The sequence below is a fragment of the Rutilus rutilus genome (assembly GCF_951802725.1).
Source record: "Rutilus rutilus genome assembly, chromosome: 19".
Classification (NCBI taxonomy): domain Eukaryota; kingdom Metazoa; phylum Chordata; class Actinopteri; order Cypriniformes; family Leuciscidae; genus Rutilus; species Rutilus rutilus.
Genome location: NC_140232.1, coordinates 18297946 through 18323680, shown reverse-complemented (window position 1 = coordinate 18323680; position 25735 = coordinate 18297946). Strand labels below are relative to the sequence as shown.

Here is a 25735-nt window from a genome sequence, read left to right as displayed (position 1 = left end):
TATTCCATGACAGGCAGGGGGGAAAAGCATAAAACAGGAAATTATGTCATTGTGACTGGGTGTCAAGGACAATAAGTCTTAAATTCAGATAAACTGACTTTTTTAAAACAAGGCAAGATTAGTTCAGGGGCCAGTTGCATAAACTTAGCCGCTAAGTTAAGACTGTGTTAAAGGAATAGTTCACCCAAAAATGAAAATTTGCTGTTAATTTACTCACCCTCAGGCCATCCAAGATAGGTTACTTTTTTTTTCCCCAGTAGAACAGCAAAGAAGATTTTTAGCTGAAACCGTGGTCCTCTGTGATTTATATAATGGAAGGTTTCAAAAGCATAGGTTTAGGGGAGGACCTTCATGCTTAGATTTTTCTCTTTTTTTTCCAAAAAATCTTAAAATAGTAACGTTTTCTCATGAGATCGGGTTGTTGCCTTAAAAAATTAATTACAATCATAGCTGATAATGTTAGTTTAAATACAGTTAAATTGCACGTGCTGAAATTCTTGCTTTACATCTTCTATGATATCTCCCATCCAATGAGCCATGATTGTTGAAATATGTTGAAATGCAGATGAGAAGCTAATTTGAATAAATAACGATAGAAAAAATAACATTTGCAGAGATGTACACAACAGTTTGCCAATTCTATCTCTCTGTGATGCCGAGAGCAGAGTCCGTGGCCTCATTACATGCTTTCTCAATTACTGCTATTCATCGCTGGCAGAGGTCCGCTCAGCTTGTTTTGACAATGGCACTACGCAGCTGTGAAAAACCTCTCTTTCACATATCCGGAGCACTGTGTGCTCTCTTTTCTGATTGTGAGCTTACTAGTCGAAGCTGTTAGTCTGCTGATTGTATTTTGTAAACTGCTACGCAGAAGTGTTGGTGTAACTGTGATTCTCTAATTTATAACACAACTGCTGTTCAGCGGTGTCATGGTATGCAACTGACCTTTTGAAAATCACTTGGAAACGTTTGGAGATGTTATACAGTATATACAAGCTGCTTAAAGGTGTTGTAAGTGATTTTAGCCAGTTTGCTGTAACTTCAACCACACATCCTCCATTAAAATCCCCCTTGAACATTCAAAATGATTCACAGACAGAAAACCTTTATTATTGGATAGTTTTCTGATTGGCTAAAAAAGCGAGGGATGCTCCCTTTTTTAAAATTAACTTAATTTTATTGGATGATTTTTTTAATAGGAAAATGATGATTGTCAACATATAGAATTTGATAAGAAAAAAAGATAAAGAAAAAAATAGCCTCAACCAAGCAATATTATTTATGAATCTCACTGAACTACTGATGTGGGTTATTATTATTATTACATTACATTACAATAATCTATATTTTAGAATATATGATTGCTATTGATTAATACTGATAATAATATTTATAATGATAATTTGCCATCGATGTTCTTAAAATCTAAATGGCCACCTCAGTGTTAGTTATTAAAATGCAAAATAAAGAATATCAGTGCAGCTGTGATTTGGAGGAAGCTTGAATTTTGAATTAGCAATAGTTCTAGATGTATTAAATAGCTAGAGGTCATATAACAGTAAAGAGAGAAATGTTTCTCTTGGGCATAAATAAAAATCTGTTGTGGGAGGCAATCATGATATCATTAGTAAGTTTCCATTTCTGATTAGGAGTGGACATGACTGGCTTTTTCTCCTGCCAACTGAATCTGTTTGTGTTTGACAGTTGCCAGCAATTTACCAAATAAGGTTGGGCATAAACCTCACATTCACAGTCCACAGTGTAATTACGAGCAGCATGGGCCTATTCTGAAAGCGGCACTGGCGCAGGATAAGAGTTTCTCTAATGCCAGCGTGCTTTCAGACAGGCAGCTGAACAATATTAGCCTGTTAGCACATCCTAGTTTGACAGCATCTATTTACAAGTCGTATCGAGTCGAACAAGTCAAAGGCAACTGTATAAAGCCTGTATAAATGATGGAGTGTCAAACATTTTAGTGATGTTACCAATTTAAATAAATACTAGACATTGCTGCATGCATCACAATTTAAAGCAGCTTACTTGCATTTGTTTGCCTGTTATATAATGTAATTGTTTCTCCAAACCGGCAGACATTACAAATCATGACTGTGAGATTTAGTCAGAGCTGGATCACACAGTTAATTCTTCAGTTGTGTCTCATCAGAACCACAAACCGAATACTCCTTTCCAGTCCAATTACAAAGCACTCAAGAAGAGTAGATAAAGATACAATATTATTTGACTTTTTTATGTATATATACAAAGTTCTGGCATGCAACTCTAGATGGTGCAGGCTAATAGGTCCTTTTACTCACCTGTTCATAATCACATCGTTATCTAAAGGGCGCATCTGATTGGTTCCTGCCGTATCAGTAGCCAATGCGCTCGCTGCTCAACCTTCAAATACTTGGGTAGCATTTGCCTTAGCAGTGCAGCGCGCTTCAGAAACCCTCCACCTTCCCCAGCTCCACCTGTATAGATCTGCTATGGGTAATTCATGTACGCTATATTGTAAAGCAGCAGCATGTCGTGTATGTATTGGTAGTAGCAAGTCCTGTACTTGCTCTGCCGCAGCAGCAATAACCTACAGCAGCAGCAGCAGCAGCAGCAGCAGCAATAACCTACAGCAGCAGCAGCGTAGCGGATCTATTCCGCCAAGACCAAACATACAACATTGTCATACCCATTACCATGCCAATCACTCCGAGAGTTGTCATGACAGAAGTACATATATACAGTATACGTTTTTAAAAGACACCCATAAACAGACTTATTGATTCACATCTTATTAATATATTTATTAGAATTAGCAAGATGTATTAAATAGCTAGAGGTCATATAACAGTAAAGAGAGAAATGTTTCTCTTGGGCATAAATAAAAATCTGTTGTGGGAGGCAATCATGATATCATTAGTAAGTTTCCATTTCTGATTAGGAGTGGACATGACATTTTATAATGTTGTATACATGCATTGAATGATATCCTAAATGTATTTTAAAGTATTTATACACTAGCCTACCATTCAAAAGTTTTTTTTTTATGTTTTAGTCTCTTCTGCTCACCAAGGCTGCATTTATTTGCTCAAAATACAGTAGAAACTGTAATATTGTGAAATATTTTTTTCAATTTAGAATGTTTTCTATTTGAATATATTTTATTCCAGGAATACAATTTATTCCTCTGATGCAAAACTGAATTTTCAGCATCATTACTTCAGCCTTCAGTCTTGATGTGTAAAAAGTTTAAAAGAACAGCATTTATTTCAAATAAAAATCTTTTGTAACATTATAGATGATTTTACTGTCACTTTCGATCAATTAATCGCTGAATACTTGATGAATAAAAATATTTTCTATAAAAAAAAATTCTGACCTCAAACTTTTGAATGGTAGAGTATTCTACATGTAGTGTTTCCACATGTCGTACAACAAACTCAAAATATTGGGGTCCAAAAGTCTTAGACCCCATTTAAAATGGGATCCAACATTTGACTGAAATCTTAAATGGATGGTCAGATCAGATGTTCTTCTGATCTCTAACTTTGGATGTCACCGAACGACAATAATGAGTGTTGGATGAACTGTATATATTTCTGTGTGTGTGAACAGGGACAAGGACTCTGTGACCGGACGACTCTGACATGAATTTATGATGCATTACCTGCCTGCCGAACATGTTGCTAATAACAGCTTGCTGATGATGGGCTCACTGAGAAACTCAATTACCTTTTAATTATGCAAATGAGATCCTCAGAGGAACTGTGGATCCTGAGGTCTAAGGAGCGGAAAAGAATACCGATTAACTCCTGACCCAGAGACAATATAAGGCGTTATTATTCACAATGTCATCTATGTGCTGGGAAAGCACTGTGATTTTCTTATAGGAGGTACATCAGGAGATTTGACTTTTAAAAACAGTGACCTTTCCAGTAGCTAAACAAGACATCTGAATATCCAACAGAGGCTACTGTATTAAATACTGCACATTTGAAGCAGGATTGGCCGTAAAATGGCGCTTTGTCTCCATCAAGTGTTTATTGTGTGTACCTTGACATAGAGAATCCAATGCAGATGTCTGATTCTCATTAGAAGCATGACAACTACCTGAGCGAACATGATTTAATCTGTCTATGTACTCGAATGGACATCCATAACTGACCGTTTAATTCCTAGTATAAGCCATAAAGAGTCATTAGAGAGATTTATGTGCTCTTTCTATCTCCTAGGCCTCGCTCACATTCCAGTGAAATGAGGATTGTGTTGTTACAAGCATTCATTGGCAGAGAAATGACCATTTCCCGCTCATGACTTGTTTTAGCGAGATAAGACACGGACTGGGAGAGTTTCTCAATGCTGCTTGCACACACTAAAGACATACAGTTTGGAGAGAAATGCGCATATACTGCTTTAGATTATTACAATGAAGGTAAGCACTCTTGATTTTTCAACAGATACATTCCTGCATCATTTTAATGGACCACTAAAAACATATTTTTCTTTAATCTTGGTGCTTCAAGTTTATACTGACACAAATGATGAGCTTTAATTGTCAAGCTTATTAAATTCATTGTTGATTTTTATTTAACTGTATGACACAAAATTATTAGGAGGAAAACTTCAGTTAACTTTGTTCTCAGTGTGTGTTCCTGCATGGGATCTTCCTTGTCTCTCTGTTGTCTTCAGCAGCAATTACACAGTAAGTAACTGAAAACATCTTTGCCCTTACAACAAATATATAAATCGCTGGAGTTAAAAGCGTCTAACATATGCATACATGCAAATTGTTTATGCATACATGCAAATTGTTTATGCATTTGTTATTTATTAATTTCTATTTATTTATTTTGTCTATTCAATATATTTCATTTTCTTTTAAAAGTAAATGCATTAGAGATTTAATGTTAGTATGCAACATACAGTGTACATAAACAGAGGCCCCAGAAAGTTTTTGGACACTGAAGACACACTTAAAAATGTCATTGCATTATATAACAACATAACAAAATGTCAAACTGAACATTTAATTGAAAGGAAGTTTTACAAGCACACGTTTAAAAAAAGGTTACATGATAAAACTATAGTTTTTTTTTTTTATAAATGAATTTGAATGTGTTGAATGACACATACATAGTCAACAACATGATGAACTGCTATGTGGTTACTGTATTACACCCTTGTGATTTTGAAGAGAACTGACTTGAGACCAGTTTAAAAGTCATTGTATTACCGATAAAAAGTAATTGCAAAAACACATGCCACTTGGTTTGATATTTTTTTATGTAATGTTAAATTATCCAAATACTTTTGTGGCCACTGTACATATATACCATATTTGATGTTTCTGAAGACATACTTACATTGAGCTTGCTCCTGAATCAGTGCAGTGTCAGTGAGGTCCATTAGGTCTGTGTCTGAACCGGTGCACTGCCAGTGGGGACCCTGGTCCCCTGGAAGCTGGTCAGCTTGTGATGGCTGCTCCAAAACACAGGTGGGATGAGTGTTATGTTTTTGTCCTTTTTAACATGTGTCATTGTAACAGTGTACATTTACACTAAATAACTGCATGCAGTCTTGTGCACTGAATACATTTGCTGAAATGCATTTGCAGTATCTGTATAAACCCTGTCTTGGTTTATATCATATCTCTCTGGTCGCACTCAGTTTGTCCAACTTAAAAATTTCCGATCAAGACCATCTACAGTTAATACTGGTGTTCCTCAGGGTTCTGTTTTGGGCCCGCTTCTATTTATTATCTATTTACTCCCTCTCTGCCATATTTTCAGGAAATATGGTTTCCATTTTCACTGCTACGCTGATGACACCCAGCTCTAACTGTCTTCAAAACTCTGTGGATATTTTCCTCCACCTTCTTTCTCCAGCTGTTTAGTTGAAATTAAGGATTGGCTTTCAGCTAACTTTTTAAAACTCAATAGTGAAAAAACCAAGGGCCTACTTGTAGGAACAATATCTACTCTGACCAGTTTTTTAGCATCCCTCCACCACCCCGACTCCTCACTCTTAGCTTGTTCCTACCACAGCCAGGAATATGAGGGGAGTACTCTGGGTTCGGGCCAAATACCGAGCTTTGAGCCCTCTCCTCGGACAGCACGCCAAATACACATACCATTTATCTGACTTATTTGTAAGTGTGAACTCGTGAATTCTGCAGCGACTACACTGGCTTCCAGTGAAGTATAACATTGAATAAAAAATTCTGCTTTTCACATTCAAGGCACTTCATAATTTCGCTCCTCCGTACCTTACTGATCTTCTTTATATTTATACCCCTTCACACGCTCTCAAGATCTTCACTCTCACTTTCTCTTGTGTCACCACGTATGTGCTTAACTACCATGGGAGCTAGAACTTTTAGCCATATTGCCTCTCACCTATGGAACTCTCTCCCCCTTGATATTCGTAATAGTGACAGTCTGCTACTTTCAAATCCCGTCTTAAAGGATAACTGTCGCCAAAATGCAACCTAGGGTCTTTTTGTTAATCTATCCGAGGCAAACTTTCGTTTAAAAGCATAATTAGAATGGAAACGCCACTTTTAAGTTCGACCGTATTTTCGTTTTCTGTATCTATGATGCATGTGTGCTGTTATGTTGTTGTATTTTGTGATGCTAATGGGTTTTGTTTATTGTTATTTATTTATTTATTTTTTTACTGTTTTGTTTGCTTGTAAGGTGACCTTGGGTGTTATGAAAGGCGCCGTTAAATAAAATGCATTATTATACTGACATGTCGGAGGCACTTTCTGGGGACATTACAGACACAGATCCGCTCCATTGCAGTCTACTCTCAGTTTGGTGGTCAGCCTTGCACTGGGAGCTCAACTCGTACACAATCCTGCATATCAACTAAGGTCTGTCCCCTAGAGGATGGCTGTGGAGAACGGTTCAGATGCCAGTCCGGTAATTATTTTGATACATTTCCACTTTTACCTGTTTAAATGTCTTTACAAAGTTATTTGAGACATCTCTTTTTACTTATTTATCTTAAGGAAAATGTATCAGCCAGTCTCTGGTATGCAATGGAGATCATGACTGTGAATATGGCTCAGATGAGCAGAAATGTGACAGTAAAGAGATCTGTGACCTGCAAAAACCTCCACCAAACGTAGAGCTCACTGGTCAAGGGTAATATAATGAAATTTTTCATCTGCTTGATTCCATATCCAATACAACAATGCATTTACATAAACACAGATACACACCCCAATCTCTAATGCCACTATGATTGTGTATGTTTGCACTATAGGTTTGATGCAGTGAGGAGAGAGGCAAGAGGAACAGTTATCAACACTAAGAGCTTTGGAGGACTGTGTAGAAAGACCTTCAGTGGAGACCATATGGACCTATATAGACTTCCCCAAAGTGTCCTCAGATACACTTTCCAGGCAATAGAAATGTCACAATTTACTATACTAACATAAAAATGACTGATTAGATACAAAAAGAAGAACATATGTTACCAATGCAAGAAAAAAAATCAAGGGATTTCTCAAAGAAAAAGGAAAAATCCTTTGTCACAGTTTCTACATTTGTTTTTGCCAGGTCACAGCAAAAAGTGATTTTACAGATGAATCCTATAGCAGTTCTTGGCACTACTTAGATCACAAAGAAAACCATGCAAAAACAACAGGCACAGGTTACGGGCATGATGATTATGTCTTTCATGATGAGCTGTCTCAGTCACAGGTACTGTATGCTACAACATATTCACTATATAATATAGACTTTCACATAACCCTGGGTTAACGTAATATTTGGATGTGTTCCATATTTCGCACTTTATCCTTAGTAAATAATCCTGGCCCGAAGTACAGCAATGAGCATGTGACGTGTTAAAGTCGGTATGAAACAGAAGTTGCAATAGTCTTTTCTTCCCTATTGTGACGTATATCCAAGTGAAACGGCTTCCTGAACAAGAAAAAATGTAGGGCGGGACTTGATTTTGCTCATCATTGATTGGATTGTTGTGGTTTACTACATGTGAGTGACAGGTTGTCCCGCCCTCACACCAGTAAACACATCATCAGAGAAGAGAAGAGATGTTGTCTCATAATGTTGTCTCATCAGTCCAGTTAACGTGCTTGCGTCGCTGTTCAATATTTTTGTACATTTTCCCATGATTAGACGCTACAAACTATACAGTTTGTGAACGTTTCTTTGACTGTATGAAGTTCATGAATAATACATGAGGTAAGCGCTGAGGCAGTTTAGGATTGGTTATCTATCTGTTGCTAAACAAATCCATGTGACATTCTAGCATCATGTCACTTCACATGTCTTTTCCACATCAAAAGTTATAATCAAGTTATGATCAGTTATGATAAGGTTAAAGTCTGCATAAAAGGAAGTTTTCTAAATACATAAAAGAAAGTTTTCTAAATGCATGTTTCAGATCTTGTGTGCACTATCTAGTGTGTAGTATGAATGTAATATGGACGTACTACATTCACCATGTTGTCATTATCATGTGACCTACCTGCACCAGTTACGTTGCTTCACTGCCATTCATAAATCCTCTCCCTTGGCCTCATGGGATAGTAAAGTGTCCATCGTATGCACACTTCAGAATCTCGCCAGAAGAAGTAGGTCATCCAGGTACTTTTTGCATACTTCTTTTGTCACATACTGCTTTTCGCCTACTATATAGTAGGGAAGTATGCGATTTCAGATGCAGCCTCAGTCTGCTTAAAGGGATAGTTCGCCCAAAAATGATATTTAAGCCATGATTTACTCACCCTCAAGCCGTTCGAGATGCATATGTCAATCTTTTTTCAGACGAACACATTTTCAGTTATTTTAGAAAATGTCTTAGATCTTTCAGTGGTTATAATGTGAAGCAATGGGGTCCAGCTGCTCCAAGTCGCAAATTGTGCATGCATCCTTCACAAAAATAATCCATCCGGCTCCAGGGGGATAAACGAAGGCCTTCTGAGGGTAATCCGTGCGGTTTTGTCGTAAAAATATACATATTTAAAACTTTATAAACGAAAATAACTGGCTTCCGGTGGCGGTCGGTGCACGTTCATGGAGATGGAAGCTGGCATATGACGTAGGACGTAGCGTAGGAAGCGTCGTGACGTAGAACGAACGCAGAGTTTTGTTTTGCTCTGCTCTCTGGCTGCGCTGTCACGCTCGTTCTACGTCACGACGCTTCCATCTCCATGAACGCGCGCCGACCGCCACCGGAAGCCAGTTATTTTCGTTTATAAAGTTTTAAATATGTATATTTTTACGACAAAACCGCACGGATTACCCTCAGAAGGCCTTTGTTTATCCCCCTGGAGCCGGATGGATTATTTTTGTGAAGGATGCATGCACATTTTGCGACTTGGAGCAGCTGGACCCCATTGCTTCACATTATAACCACTGAAAGATCTAAGACATTTTCTAAAATAACTGAAAATGTGTTCGTCTGAAAAAAGATTGACATATGCATCTCGAACGGCTTGAGGGTGAGTAAATCATGGCTTAAATATCATTTTTGGGCGAACTATCCCTTTAAACCTCTTCCTTACCAGCTCACGTTCATCTGCCTCCACTTGAGTGCAACTTCCACATCTCAAAATCCAATCAACAACCAATGCGTCGAACCAAGTCCTGGCTCAACCAGCTTCTTTTTTGATAATCCGATACACTTTTATGTACAATTTGTATGCACAATTTGGAAGAAAAGATCTGTCACTACTTCTGTTTCATTGGGACTTTAAAAACAGTGTTAACCCCTTTCAAAACAAAAGTCTTTCTTAACCCTTAATGTGGCTTGGTAGCTCTTAACAATAAGGTCAGATTAATTAACATTAGTTATCAGACAGGTATTTTAAACTAAAGACTTGCATTTATTAATCTAGGCAAATGTTAATTGTATATTAAAAACAGTTTAATCAACTTTGTACAAAACAAATTTTGTTCACAGTTTGTTGCATTAGCAATTGTTAACAAATGTATATAGATTTAAGTGTTACCAGTTAACCTGGGGTTTTAGACATTCATTTAAGGTTAAGCCTAACAATCTCTGAATTTGCTATGGCTTTTAAATATTTGAAGTCAATGAGAACACATGCCAAAATATTAAAAAATTAAATTTGTTCACTCTTCAGTCCAAAAATCTGCTGATCATGAAGAGTGATGTGGACGTGGCCCAGTTCCAGAACCAGGCCCCAGAATATCTGCCACTTTCAGAAGAGTTTTGGAAAGCTCTGCGCTCCTTGCCTGTCGCATACGATTATGCTGCCTACTACAAAGTGCTGGAGAGATTTGGGACCCACTATATTTCAGAAGGCACTCTTGGGGGCCAGTTTAGATTATTTATGGCGGCCAGCCAAGATGACATGCATAAATTGCGTAAGTGATATGTCACATATTCATTTCACTTGAGAAGAGTATTCGTCATTCAAGATCATTGCATTGTCTAACGATTGTCGGTTGTTTTCTTTTTTACATAGTAACTGTCCAAAGAGACTATAAACATTGTGTCAAAACGTCCCATTCGGTCCTGTTTATCATCAGGTGGACCACAGAAAAGTGCAGTGAAGAAACTCTTAACAATGTCCAAAGTGTCTGTAAGTCATTAAGGAAAAATAAAAGCAAAATCAAACCATAAATGCTTAACTGAAGCTTTCTTTCACTTTTGGCAGAAAATGGCGATACTTTCAAACTAGTGTCTGTAAACACTCAGTGTACTGTACAATAATACTCAGTTGTTTTTAAAATGTCTCCCAAACAGATGCAAGCATAACAAAAAACGATATGACCACAAATATTATTGGCGGAGCTCCTGGATATATTGCACAATTGTCAATGTTAAACAAAAACACACCCCTGGAGAATGGCAGGATGTTCTCGCAGTGGTCGGGTTCAGTAAAGAACTTTCCAAAAGTCATCAAAACGAAGGTTTGTTTGGAAATTATTTTTAAAATATGGTTATTGAATGCAAATGAGTTTGTTATCATAACATAGAGTGAATGCTATGTTAATCATAGAACATAATTGAACTTGGAGCCTTTGTTAGCCTGACCTATTTGCAAAGGAGCACATTCATTCTTATGTGCGTGAATTTCTGATTTGTTCAGCTCAGATCTCTCCATGAGCTGGTGAAAGAGGTCCCGTGTGCAGGGGTGAAAAAGCATCACTTAAAGCGTGCAATTGAGACTTACCTCAACGAGAAACACCCATGCCACTGCAGAGAATGCCAGAACAACGGGCTCCGTGTGCTTGACAATGATATCTGTAAGTGTGTGTGTAAACCAGGCACCAAAGGTCAGGCGTGTGAGCATGGGACTCCAGAAGATGAACAGCCAGGTACAGAAATTATTGCATAAAAATGATATAAATCAGCGGTTTTCAAACTTTTTGATGCAACAGACCCCCAACTCATATGAGCTGGTGATTTTTTATGAATTTGTACAATTTGAGTCATACAAAAAGATGAAAAAGCAAGCATAAAGATTCACCCTAAAGCAGATTGTACGAAATCATGTAGAAATTCGCCACCAATTCGCCAAAAGAATTACGTTTATGAGTTGCCATGTGTGAGTTGCAACTTCCCTAATGGGAGTTTTCATATATAAAGACCTTTTTACATTAAATTACTGTATATTTTTTTCTACCCAGCCTTTAGAGTACTAAATACTCTATTTTTTTTTATCGTCAATGTATAAACATGAAGAGAGAAAAAACATGGCTTTCAATAGAATAAAATAAATATTGTGATTGTGAGTTATCGTCTTTAGAAAGCACATTATTGTGTATATTTTTTAATAAATGTATATTTTATACATTACATTTTTATTCATTTATAAATTGTAACTTATTTTAATAATAATAATTGCTATTATTATTATAACACTTTTTCTGATTTTAGTGGATGCATAATATTGTGCAAGTAAAAATGTACATGCTTAATTTTTTAAGTTTACCATTTATTTTGATGGTCCACTTTAGACATTCTATAAGTACATTTGCAACTACATGTCAACTAAATCTCATTAGAGTATTAGTAGACTGTTACATTAGGGTTAGTAAAATAAGTTGACGTAGCTACAAAGTTACTTATAGAATGTCTGTTGAGGGACTATTAAAATAAAGTGTTAGCAGATATTAAGCCGACATCTACTAATACTCAATCAGGTTGACATGTAGCTGCACATTTACTTACAGTTAGTCTATTATAGTATGTCTGAAGTGGACCATCGAAATAAATTGTTACCTTTTAAAGTGTAGCGTAAGTACCGGTACCTAAATACTTTTTGAGGTCACTACTTATTTTTGAGTGTCCAGTTAATATCTTGTATCTTAGGAGTGATTCATGGAGACTGGGCCTGTTGGTCTTCATGGAGCACCTGCAGGGAAGCACAGAAAAGCCGGAGCCGTTCCTGCAGTCGTCCGGCTCCTTCGGGCGGCAGGGACTGTATTGGGAATGCTGTGGAGACGACAGCATGTGATGATGCTGAGGAATTAGATTACCTACGGTGAGGAAGGTCACAAGCCTGGTTCTCTGAAAGTTGCTAGAGACCCAGAGAATGAAACTGTGCAACAACACTGCCACTGTGTGGAAGCCTGACTTATTGGTTTTGACCTATTTTCAGCACAATGGAGCCTCACTGCTTTGATGATTCAGTCACACCCAGGGAAAGTTGTAAAACACCACCCTTCCTTGCTAATGGGTTTGTTTTGGTAATAATGATTATATGAAATACCTGTATTCTCCACTCAAGTGTGACTGCATATGTATTTGGGATGTGTTATAATGTTGTTCTCTTCTGCCAATTGCAGTACCCCAAAGATGCATATCCAGTGGGCAGTAGGATTGAGTATACATGTATTGAAGGTTATCATTTGATTGGAGATCCTATAGCAGAATGCAAAGAAAACCTAGACTGGTTACGATATCAAATAGAGTGCAAGAGTGAGTGTGTGACTTTTTGGAGCTGTTGAATGCTGATGTTAGTATCCATTTTCAGTGTACTTTTGAGTTTTATTTTGATGGTGTGTTTAGCATTACTGATGTACTTTGTCATTATTTATAAAAGTTAAATGATATACTGTAAATGCATAATATGATACCTATAGTTTTTCTATTATGCATTTAAAATTGTCTATAATTATAATTTAAAATATTATTTATACATTTTACAGACACCATGTTTCATAAATACTTAATAATTAATTCATTAGTGAGCCAATCATCCGTTCATTCTTTGAGATTATTTTTATTTCATATAAATATTAAATTATATAAATGTGCAATATTTTATATAATGTATATAATAATTATTATTGTTTTAATGATTTTAAATATACATTTTAGAGAATGGGAAACCATGTTTAATAAATACTAGATGATATAATTACTTAAAATAACGATCATTTTTATGTGATGTATTGTATATTATGTATATAATTATTATTGAAAATATGCATACATTTTAGAACAACCATGTTTCATAAATACTTAATGATTCATTCATTATCGAGGAGCTTATATGAGCTTATTTGTGTTTCATGTAAATATGAAATAATGTACATTTAAATTTAATATAAAAAAACATATAATAACTTATATGATTATGTATAAAGTTATTTTTTTATAGCCTTCATTTTAGAGAATGTAGGATACGTACGTACGTCAGACTGACCGACTGAAAGGGAACTATGTTTCATTAATACTATATAACCATATTTTTATATTATGCAATTGTTATTTATAATTATTGAATGAAATGTTATTATTTTATCAATTAATTGTATTTACATTTTAATATTTTACATTTCAAAGATATGAGAAAGAAACCGTGCATATGTTTTATAATATGTCTGCAGAAACACTGTGTGATCGACCTCAGCTTCCTCCAGATGTCAGCGGAAGCCCATGGAAGCTTGCCTATAACATCGGTGAAGCTGTCTCGCTTTCCTGTCCCGAGGGGAAAGTCAAAGAGGGTCCGGCTGAGATTCAGTGCAACGCTGGCCTCTCCTGGTCACCACAACCAAAAGAAACCAGCTGTCTCACAGGTCTTGTACAGTAATTCAGAGTGAAGAAAATGTGGATAAACACATTACTTAGCTTTAAAGGGAAGGGACAACTCTTACAAGGACATCATTTGATTAATTGAAATGTATTGAAAATGTGATTGTTTTTTCACTAGTTTTTAATTCGACCACTGTGTCAGTGCAATGCCAGCCGTGGGAGAACCTGGCAGAGGATAAATGTGTCTGTAAAGTACCCCACGAGTGCAAGTATGTTCCCAGACAGTCCATTAGCATTACACAACACAAATGCCACATAAAACACATGCAAATGTCAGAAAGGCATTTCTACACAAGCATCCACCAAAACCCACAAATTTTCTAAATTTCCGTTTAATAAATGATTGTGTTTTTGCAGGTCTTCCTTGGAGGTATGTGCCACTGATGTGAAGCGCGGTCGGTCGCAGAGACTGAGTCTGTGTAAAGTACAGGCCATGCGCTGTCTGGGACACCAGTACACCCTTGCTGAAGACAGTGCCTGCCAGTGGATACAACGCTCATCCACTGCTTGTCCACACTGCACCATCTGGGAGAGTTGTGATGGTGAGGGGTTGTACAATACAAGATCAAACTGGTCTTTCACCAGTAGAAATCGGAGCGTCAGGTTACACTGGTACTGATATAAATATATTCTACTTTAATATATTTTCAAATGTTATTTATTCCGGTAATGCATTTTCAGCAGCATTACTCCATTCTTCAGTGTCACATCATCCTTCAGAAATCATCAGAAATCAAAATGCTGGTTTGGTGCTCATTTATTATTATCATTAATGTTTCTGCTGCGTAATATTTTTGTTCAAATCATGATACATTTAATTTAGGATTCTTTGATGAATAGAAAGTTCAAAAGAGCAGCATTTATTTGAAATATGAATCTTTTGTAACATTAAAATGTCTTTACTGTCACTTCTGATCAACTGAATAATGGTGAATATTAATTTCTTTTTTTTAAATCGAACTTACCCCTAACTTTTAAATAGTAGTGCATCAGTTTCAATAAGAATATTGAGCCTCAAAAACAACATTTCAACATTGATGATAATAATGTTTCTTGAGCAGCAAATCAGAATATTAAAATGATTTCTGAAGGATCATGTGACACTGAAGACTGGAGTAATGATGCTAAAAATTCACAGGAATAAATTACATTTTAAAATATTTTAAAATAAAAAACAATTGTAATTGTATTAACATTTTTTTTTACAGTTTTTACTGTATCAAATAAATGCGGCCTTGGTGAGCATAAGAGACTTCTTTCAAAAACGGTAAAATTGTAATAATACAAAACCTTTGACCAGTAGTGTTTATTTAAAAAAAAAATATGTATGGGTAAAATAAAGTCTGTGGTTAACACGACCTGACTTTCGACAAAACTTCCATGTTTAGTTTTACAACATAAATTATACAATCTCATAAACCCAGAGCTGGACAGTAATGGAGTACATTTACTTGAGTACAGTACTTAAGTACAATTTTGAGGGATCTGTACTTTACTCGAGTATCATTTTTGGGGAGTACTCATGACTTTACTCAAGTACATTTGAGAGGCAAATATTGTACTCTTTACTCCACTAAATTTCTATCCATAACCGTTAGTAGGCCTACCCGTTACTTCTTCTTAAAAAAAAAAAAAATCTCGGAAACCCTCAATTTGTTGTTTCCCTCTCAAACGTGATTGGATTGTGCAGGCGCCACTGATTGGGACAGCCTATCAGCAATCACCTTCGGCTTTCCGTCCTTCAGTCAACTCCATGGTCAGATTTAGATAAGAGACGAAACCATGGACGAAACAATGGATGAAGACGCAGCAGGTCCATCCCGGGAATGTGCCAACCCGTGGCCCCACCTCGCCAGACTGTTTCAATTTTCTGAACAATTTAATGATAGTTTTCGCCTCAAGTGTTTGCTGTGTTTACCAATGTAAGCACTGTGGCAGTAGTAATGCAATATTTAGAAAATGTACTCTTGTACTCTTGATACTCAAGTACTTTTAAAAACAAGTACTTCAGTACTTTTACTTAAGTAGACATCTGACTGTAGTACTTTTACTTGTACTTGAGTAAAATTTAGCAAGGGGTATCTGTACTTTTACTCAAGTAATGAAGCTGTGTACTCTGTCAGCCTCTGCATAAACCCAAACATGAATCTAGCATCGTAAGTTTTTAAAGCATGCACAATGCTGTCAACTCAAACATGAATTTTGAAAGCATTGTGCATGTTTAAAAAAAAAGAAAAGAAATTCACTTTAAGTAATGCTAGCCACAAAAATTGAAAGCTGCCTTTAAAAAAAAAAAAAACATTAGAAAATTCCTTGCTAATGTCTTTTTGAACCCAGTCAGGAAAGTGCTATTTTTAAAGACTAAAATGTTGTAACAATCATGTCGTTGTAGAGCAAACGAACAGCTGCCGTTGCAAGACAAGTGAGGAATGTTCATCCCTGGACGCCTGGATCCATGTGTGTGTGCAGCAGGAAGGAGCGTCTGCACCAGTGACAATGACAGAATGTGAGGCGGGCGTGAGGAAATGCAGAGGAGAGACTGTCCACATTGTCAGCATTCAACCTTGTCAGTCGTAAACTTAAAAGGCACATAAACTAATTATATAGTGTAACCAATATATGCTGTACTCTGAGAAGGATTCCTGCATTCTTTTTTAAAAGAAAAGGCTTGACAAGTGCAGTTTTCTTTCTTGTGTTGACATATTTTCCATTAACACAGGAAGTTTGGGCTGGAGAAAAGAATAGAGCACAGCAGTGATGATGTGTTTTTGTAGGCCAGACTGTAAGTTAACATCATACTGGTTCTTTCGACAAAAAAACAATACGATTTTTCCATTGGCTTTTGGATATTTGCAGAAAATAAGCTAATCTTATAAGCTAAATGATAATCTGAACACAACTTGAATAAAAACAGATTTTTGAATTTAAAAAAACTCTTACAATCACCAGAATTAAAAAGCTAAAGCTAGGCTATAAACAAACTATATCACGGCAAGGTATTACTGATGTATTTTATGTCAAATAAATGTGAAAATATCTTGAGCTTGTGTTCACCACAGACCATATTTCAGGCATTTAACCAAAAACACATTCAAAAACCCATTGATGATTCAGGGTTCAACTTGTTTCTGGGTTTCTTGTTATTCGTACACGCTGTGACTATACAAATCACAACATGTAAATAGGAAAATGTTGGCGTTATTTTGTCACTTATTGGGAGCAGTATGCTAGCTGGAGCCATTTACCTCCAGTCTTTGTGCTAAGCTAGGCTAGCGGTGGGTGCGTCAGACAGAGTTACGGCACGCGCGGAGATGAGAAGGGTATGTATGGACTTATCTAACTCTGGGGGATACGGTGAATAAGCTAAAGTCCCAAAAAGTCGGCGTGTTCCTTTAAGGCTAAACTCTCATTTTGATTTTGAAGCTTTCTTTTTTTAAAGATGGGCATCTCACCAAGACTTTAAGGTCATTTTTTTAATCATTTTCAGACATTTCCTCAATCCACTTCCTTTGGTTAGCCTAATAACACTTTATAATAAGGTTCATTAGTTAATATTAGTTAATGTATTAACTAACATGAACTAACAATGAGAAATACATTTGTTACAGTATTTATTAATCTTTCTTAATATTAGTTAAAGGTATAGTGGAGGATCTTTCCGAATTTTAGATAAGACTCGCCCTCTCCACTTTTTGAATAAGTTTGATTGATTCACCAGAATGATTGACAATTAGGAGGACCAATAGTATAGGTGATCCACCCGGAAGTAAAAAATCCTCCGCTATACCTTTAATACAAATTCAGCTGTTCATTGTTTGTTCATGTTAGTTCACAGTGCATTCGCTTTGATTTTAATAATGTATTAGTAAATGTTGAAATTAATATTAACTAAGATTAACAAATGCTGAAGAAGTATTGTTCATTCTTAGTTCATGTTAACTAAGATAGTTAACTAATGTTAACTAATTAACCTTTTTGTAAAGTGTTACCAAAAAAGCATTACTGCACAATTTAAAGCGACTGTTCTGGACTTCTACTGGGCTCTAGAACAGCGTCCTATTCAGCCAGATCCAGACGTCTTGCCAAACTCCTGACAACCCAGATTCCCGCCAACAGCTTGTCCAGCGAAGGCATTGCAGCCAAATAATTAACCTGAAAACCATGTCTAATATTGTAAAGTTTTTGTCGTTGTTGTTTTTTTTTGCATCCTCCATTACTGCTTTCGCATTGCTCTGAGAAAGTAAAAGGGTAGGCACTGCTGCCAGGTGTGAATTTCACAGCCTTCCTATTAATGTGCAAACAAATCCAATTACCTCTAACTGACTGAGATCCAAAAGTGATATTTTAATAAGAGACATTGTTTGTGCGTTGAAATAAGAGCCTGTGACCTGTCACAAGAGTGTTCGGAGAATCGTGGATAACAGCATGGCTATCAGGTGGGTTTTATCTAAATACATTTTTTTCAAACAGTTTCTCTGAAAAGAGGGTAACTTAAATTCATAATGACTTTTATTATTCCACTGATTTGATTTCTGAATCTTTTCTTAACTCATCATGGTATATTATATGCTGAATAAAATATCATTTTTAATATGAGACACAAAGTTCCAGTTTTGTTAAATCATTAAAAAAAGGTTTATTACCAATGTAAAACGACACTGTGCCTTTTCATAAACACTACAGTATCTTCACCATGCCTGACACATTTAGAACTGTTATTAATAAGCAAGACCCATGCTGAGCCCCTCCAATCTGGACTTATATCACACCAGATGGACAGACATGCCATCCTTTACTGACAATCTCTTTAAAGGAATCACAGTTTTGAAAAATAATTCAGAGCGCTAGGTTTACATTGTATATGTACATCTCTAAAATGTCAATTTATAGATATATTCTTTATTTACAAAGGCTTCTTCAGGTATTTTATACTCCTAAAGGCTGAAACAAAAAGAAAAAAGTTACAGGATTTCGGTTTATGGAAGACTAAATAATACTGTAGTAAACATATTGTAACAGCAAAAAAAAAAAAAAAGCAGATCAAAAGAAACAACAGATACCACATTCACTCATGTTGTGCAGTATAAAAAAAAAAAAAAGCATCGTAAATGTTAAACATCATAACCTTTGCTCTAATTAGCACTCTTGAACGCCTCATTACAACACCTGTCTTGACAAAAAGCACAGCATATCGTATGGATAAACATAGCTGTAGTCATATTACAAACCATTTTCTTTACTAAGCATAATGTAGACAAACATTCATTTAATAATGAAAATCTGTTGCACTGATCAAATATTATATAGTGTGTGTATGACTACTGATGTTACACAGATATTACTATTTATTCTCATAGCAGTAGGAAATTGGACAGAACTCACCAAAAGAAAGCACTGGTTTGAGAAATGGCAGTAGTACTGTTGATTGGTGAGTGTCACACATTGCGAGGAAACGCAGTCATTTGTGACTGGATTCTGGGAGAGAGCTTTTAGCTGGACACCAGACAACAGAGGCCAAAGAAACGCCGCTTTCTCTGCCGGACCAACGGGTATGGCGTCAGATTCAACAAACTGCTGTCATCTGTATCAATACAAGAACAGACAGATAGAGATTAATACAGCGATCCTTAAAGAATCGTCTGCCGTTTGACATTCATTTAACTAAATGAACATGTTAAAGTTTACCAAAAGTGTAAAAAAAAAAATATCTATCTCAGCTGCAAATTTAATTTTGGAATAAAATCAGAATATTGCAAAAATAAATTGTAAATGTGCACAAAATGGAAATATTATGCTTTTTGTGGAAACTACTGTATAAGCACAATAATTATTATTTTCTGGCAAATAATCCTATTCAGTAAGGTTATCCTTAGTAAAGATAGCTATGCAAATCTTCTAAAATAAATTACTGTTCAATTAAAAGTGATAGTAAATACATTTATAATGTTACAAAAGGTTATATTTGGATATTAATCAAAGAATCCTGAATAAAATGTACTGTATCACGGTTTGAACAAAAACATTAATAACAATAAATGTTTCTTTAGCACCAAATCACCATATTAGAAGGATTTCTGAAGGATCATGTGACACTGAAGACTGGAGAAATTATGAGAAATTAAATTTCATTTTAAAATTTCATTTATTTTTATTAAATAAATGCAACCTTTGTGAGCAAAAGGCTCTTCTTCTTTCAAAACAACAACAACAACAACAACAACAACAAAACAGTAGTAAATGAACAATTTGAGACTTTGCTATTGTTGAAAGATTTTGTTTGATGAAAGATGTTGCTTGATGGCCAAGTTTTTAATGAATTTATCTGCAATATTATCCAAAATAATCCGAAAGCCGACACTGAGAAAGTGTTGAGATATTACCTTGGTTCTTCAGTGGCAAAGGCATTGTCTCCCTGAGTTTGCTTAGCAGATTTTTCATTTCTGTCATGTCCCTAGAACATTGAGGAACCATTTCAGATTCACAATCAGTTATTGATGAAGAAAACTGACAGATAAAGATCCTGTCAGGGGCCATTCACACAGAACACGTTTTAGTGGTTAAAAACGCGAACTGAACTTATTCTCGCAAAAAAGTCGAGAATAAAGTCTCGCAAAAGATGTGAGACGTGAGCACAACCGTTAAAGACGTCCATCTAGCACGTGTTCACATTCAAAGACAATGGAAAAGTAGCACAGCGGAACGGAAAAACGCGTTCTGTGTGAAGTGAAGCAGCTCAGACTATTCACCTCTCAATGTTCTCAATGTCTGTGGCCACCAGTATGTATGTCTGCGAACAGTCCGCTGGAGTGGAGGACGTTTCTTCCAAGATTGGAATGTCAGAGCTGTCCTCTTTCTTACCGTCTACCTTAGTACCTCCTGCATAATGTTTCCCTGGAACACATACAGTAAGACATCACTGGCAGACTGTGTAGAGAAATAGAAATGGTCAAAATATGCCCCTTGGCAACAGTCAACCTGCTCCCAGAACATCCATATTTTCGGTTTCTTATAAGCTCAAATCAGATAGAAATCACAGAAACTAGCAGTATCAACTCCTGCAAACATTAAGCCACTAGAAGGTTCTTTAGTTTGACAAGCCAGGCTTCATCAACGTCAATTTCCTGTGACTGGTGTGGTGACCTCACAGCATTACCTTTTCTGTGGAGCTGCAGGGATCCCAGCAGACATACAGACTTCAGCATCTCCGTCAGGTACATTTCCAGACAGCACTGCAGCTGGATGAAGAGGCGGCAGATCTCCGGATGTATTTCTCCATCTTCTGGGCTGTGAAAAAAAGCATCAATAATGCATCTCAGATCTGGATTCTGTAGAGGTCTGGCCCCCCGCGCCCTGCGCTTTTCAACATGTTTAATTTCTCACAAGTTACATACAGTATCCTTGCATTCATACGCCTCACAGTCCACAACAAGTGACCACTGACAGAAATCATGAGTCTCAGACACATATAATGTCATTTCTGGGCTATAGCTAAAGCAAATACTTTGGAATTTTTCAGTTTTTCGACGCTATTAAATATGTTGGTATTCATCATTTACATTTAATGTACAGTAGGTAAAATACAGTAAAAATAATCATGGCATGTCTTTAACACTAAATTAACACAAGGAAATGTTCATTTGTATGCACCGATATAACAATAAAAAAAAAATAAAAAAATGTGAACAGGAGACTACTGTAAAAATTTCTCACTGATGAGGCAAATCGAATGCAAATTGAATTTTGAATTGATTAATTGAAATGGAAACGAAACTGATTCACAGCGCTAACACCAATTTTGCTACAGTTTAAATTAATTTGTCGTGCCATGGATCTAATTAAAGTGACACTGTCTTTATGAAACTCAATGGCCAAATAAGAAGCCCATTTAAAACATGGCAATATTCAAGATCCCAGCAAAATCATTGGATGTTTGAAAATTTCTGAGCAGCATGTTTACAAGGAAGTACAAACAATCTAGAGCTCTAAACACATTAGCTCAGTGGCCAGTGACAATTCTCAGAAAATCACATTTCTCAGAAGCCTACGCCTCTAATTTCTGCTCGGTAATTCCCATGTGGAATGCTGTAACATGGTGGATACTTTATTTTCCTGTTCTTGGATTACCTGGAACAGAGAGATGCACCAAACTCATGTAAGATAAATCACGTAACGTGTCCATTAGGCAAACCGTTTGCTCTTTGTTCCCTCTTCTCTATGGTAAATTGTCATATTGACTGTAACACACTACAGTAGGTCTACTAAATCTATTTAAATACCAAAATTGTTTCTATAAAAGTAGTAAAATTATGTGTATATAAATAATTTTATATAATACGATTTTATAATAGCTCACGTGCTTATAAGATGTAATGAGTTAATAATGACTAGAGGTTTTCAAAAGGGGGTCCATGACACCTAGGGGGTCCGCATGGGTACTGCATGCCAATTACTGTTAAGTTCAGTTAAGTGTAAATCAAAAACAAAATATTAATTTCAGACAAAACTAAAGCACCTAAAGTTTAGCTAAATGTCTCATTGGCCCTCTCACATTAAAATGCAATATGTTAACATGTAATGTATAAATATATTAAAAAAATATGACATTGTACATAAATATGTTTTACCCTGATATTGCAGAAAGGTTTTGATGTGCAGTCCGTGCCATCTCACAGCCTTTTGTCCGCGTCTTGTGCATTTCCGCACGAAGAGAGGGACAATCAGTGGAAATCTCTCCAATAGAGATAACCAACTCCCTATAGAGGGCCACAAGTGTATTGAACTCCTGGACAACCTGATGGAAGAGAGAAAAACAAAAGCAAACAAACTGAGAAAATATAGGGCTCACAAAACCATTTTAACCTTGAAAATGTATGAAGCAGATAAATAAAATGACTAAACATTGACGAAATGACATGTATCCAACTTGTCAAGACTTTTTTATTTTGAACAGAGAATGTCACAAAAACAGGCAATTTAGCACCTCAGGCGACATGCTCATGCCATTTTTATCAATATTTGGTAGAAAGGATAAGCGTTCAATGGCAAGCAGTTTTAACATTTCTGCCTTTTAACTAATATCTGTTTTTATGTTACTAATGCTTATTTTTAATTACTTGTAATCAGTGCTCTAAGTGAAAAAAATTACATTCCTCAATCTCAGTTGAAATCGCCCTCTGAAGGCGCAAGGCGGGACGGTCAGAGAAAGAGTGAGGGTACGCTACAGATTAAAATATATAGGCTAAGTGTACCAGCCCATTTTGAGCACTGCTTGTAATGACTACTATGTTTATTTAATTTCACTAGTGATTCTTCATTTAATATTAGTAGGCTACTTATTCAAATATTGACAAGCATCTATTCAATTAGTAACTAGCACTTATTCAATCACGACTAAAGTCCCTTTAAGACAAGTAATTTCACTCGGCGGCCATCTTTGAAACGCCTCTTGGGCAGCTATTTCAGTCATGCAAGTAGGCTACAGCTAATAACTCTTTGAATGAGGAAACATCAAATTCTCCAAAGCTGTTCAGCAAGCTTATGAATGAGTAAATTTCATATTTGAAATCACCAGTGAAACCTGACACAAACCATCCCATAAATGTTGTTTCTTATGCTCAAATTTCAGACTGGTCCAGCCTATTTTATTTAGAAGGCAGGACTTATTCCGCCATATTGCGAGCACTTTCTCTCATTCATAAGTAAAATGAGAAGGCTACACAGTTTTCTTTGTATATCTATAGTCTTTGCTCTCTACTAATAAAAGTGACAATAACTTACATTGTTCTTGGAAACCAAGTAGTAGGCTAGCTATACAGGATAGTTAGCCAATTAAAAATAATGCCAGCACTTAATAAACAATTGGAAGACATGTTAGTCATAAGCGAACAGTTGATATCTGCACCACATATCGACATAGAATTCAATGTAAAAAATTCAAGGCAACTGCATGGTCAATGTTAAAACGGCTTGCCACAAGCTTTCTGCCTGTTAACGGGGCAAAGACTCCTCAAACACAACACACGAGCTTTACAAATGTGCTGCAGTTTAGCCCAAAATAGAGTAAGCTATCGTTCACTCAAAGACATAATCTGTCAAATGAAACGTTGTTTCTGGAAAATCAGTTAGAAAAAGGAAGCTGGAACTACCGCAGCACAATAGGACAAGTCACTAAACCTCAAAGCCAAAGCATTCATTTTTTTTTAATTTCACGTCCCTAGTGTCGCATTATACATTTAGGATGTTGGCACTTCTGCAGAATCCTGCGTGAATTTGAAATGGTGGTTGAACAATCAGCAGGAATCATAACTGGAATAATGCTGTGGGTCATGACGCAGGCATACGCACCATTCTGCAGTCCGCTACAGCACGCTGAGCTTCGCTGCTCTCCCGGCGCTCCGACTCTCTGGACGGGGGCTTACTGCCGATCTGGAAAATGGTCCCGGCAGTTCTGGGGCGGTTTTTGCGCCCATTCGGTGCAGAACTCATGCATACACATCAAGTGAAGAAACTGCCCTGATATAAAACGCTGACTGATCAATATACTGCCACTCGTTTGGAAAAATGTCTTACTCAATTGATCGATCTGCCCGTGTCTTGCTCCTGGATTCTCTCCGCATCGCCACGATGCAGAAGCCGAGTCACCTTCATTCACTCCTGCAGAGAGCTGAAGTGTCCTTGCAGGGTTTCGTCTTCTTCAGCAGAGAGAAATGCGATAACAAAGAACCAGATGCAAACATGTCTTGATGCCCCGTATAGCCCTTCAACGAAGAAATAACACCTCCCTCCGCGACAATACTCGCTACTTGAGATAGACTAATATGTGCCGCAAGTTGAAATGATACACTCTATATGGCGTTTATTGAGAGTAGGTAGCAGAAGGTGATCTAAGAGCGCTATTCTAACCTTGATAGGTGCAGTTGCTTGAGGCATGACGTGGATGAACACACTGCACTCTCATAGGATGAGAATACTAATGCAACAGATTCACCAACTCACCAACTCAGATTCACCCATCTCAAATGAGTCTTATTAAACATTAATACAAGTAAAGTATCTACTTATGGTTGGTTATTAGGAAATGTTCTTTTAGTGGTTGAATCATAGGCTAGGCTACTGTTTATTGTAATAAATCCTAATTGTGTAAAAAGCTAGAAGCACAATTAGACCTAATGGCAGCCTGTTGTGTTGTTATCTGGCAAACCACTATAGAGAAACCACTGCATTTGCGATTTTCTAATGTCATTTTTATGTGTATGCAGATAGTTGAGATAGAACAATATAGCATGTCTAAACAAGGACTGAACAAAGCTTCCAAAGGATTATAAAACCTTTCTTTTGACATGAAATTTGTCAAAGTGCAGGAAAAGATTTATACTATTAAAGATTTCTCTGCTGCTTCATATGTTATTGTTTTTAATATTTTTAATTTAAGTAAATAGCCTACATAAAATGAACGTCATGTAAAAGTATTACTTGAATATAAAATCTATATCCTCAATATAAAATAATAATAACATCAATCATTTTCCTCTGAAATAATCTGTGGCCAGGACACAATAACTGCAAATTAAAGTAGTTACTTAAGTCAAATGCAAACTTAATGGAACAAATAAGAAGATCTCGGATCGCAAAAGTCTGTTGTTTTACATAATAGTGGTCTAATTACTTATCTAAGACAACAAATTGAGCATTAGTT

General features: G+C 36.4%; 3 protein-coding genes across 3 annotated transcripts in view; 1 reads left to right on the top strand and 2 right to left on the bottom strand.

Moving 5' to 3' along the window:
* Positions 1-4311: 4311 nt before the first annotated feature.
* Positions 4312-17082, top strand: c7a (complement component 7a). The gene is made up of 18 exons (XM_084390375.1): positions 4312-4426; positions 4638-4696; positions 5380-5488; positions 6776-6917; positions 7007-7142; positions 7264-7402; positions 7560-7703; positions 10115-10358; positions 10460-10576; positions 10741-10907; positions 11087-11315; positions 12313-12484; positions 12602-12689; positions 12789-12921; positions 13836-14024; positions 14159-14249; positions 14398-14582; positions 16433-17082. The coding sequence occupies exons 1-18, from the start codon at positions 4421-4423 to the stop codon at positions 16615-16617; spliced, it is 2535 nt and encodes an 844-aa protein (XP_084246501.1). The 5' UTR covers positions 4312-4420; the 3' UTR covers positions 16618-17082.
* Positions 17083-18659: 1577 nt separating this feature from the next.
* Positions 18660-25002, bottom strand: rgs7bpa (regulator of G protein signaling 7 binding protein a). The gene is made up of 6 exons (XM_084390377.1): positions 24385-25002; positions 22665-22831; positions 21194-21324; positions 20787-20931; positions 20421-20491; positions 18660-19621 (listed from the first exon to the last, which is right to left on the bottom strand). Exons 1-6 carry the CDS (start codon positions 24523-24525, stop codon positions 19530-19532), a joined length of 747 nt encoding a protein of 248 aa, XP_084246503.1. The 5' UTR covers positions 24526-25002; the 3' UTR covers positions 18660-19529.
* Positions 24688-25735, bottom strand: part of rnf180a (ring finger protein 180a) — a gene marked incomplete at both ends in the record, with an annotated part of 6001 nt that continues 4953 nt past the window's right edge. The window contains one exon of the mRNA XM_084390278.1: positions 24688-24731. Coding sequence (XP_084246404.1) covers positions 24688-24731 — 44 coding nt within the window. The remainder of the gene's footprint in view (positions 24732-25735) is intronic.

Coding starts and splice junctions, on each gene's coding strand:
- rgs7bpa (XM_084390377.1), bottom strand. CDS start 24,525: ATGAGTTCTGCACCGAATGGGCGCAAAAACCGCCCCAGAACTGCCGGG. Junction 20,932..21,193: donor CCTGCAGCTCCACAGAAAAG/GTAATGCTGTGA, acceptor TATGTGTTCCAG/GGAAACATTATGCAGGAGGT. Junction 19,622..20,420: donor TTTGCCACTGAAGAACCAAG/GTAATATCTCAA, acceptor GTATTGATACAG/ATGACAGCAGTTTGTTGAAT.
- c7a (XM_084390375.1), top strand. Junction 10,359..10,459: donor AGATGACATGCATAAATTGC/GTAAGTGATATG, acceptor TTTTTTACATAG/TAACTGTCCAAAGAGACTAT. Junction 12,922..13,835: donor ATATCAAATAGAGTGCAAGA/GTGAGTGTGTGA, acceptor ATATGTCTGCAG/AAACACTGTGTGATCGACCT.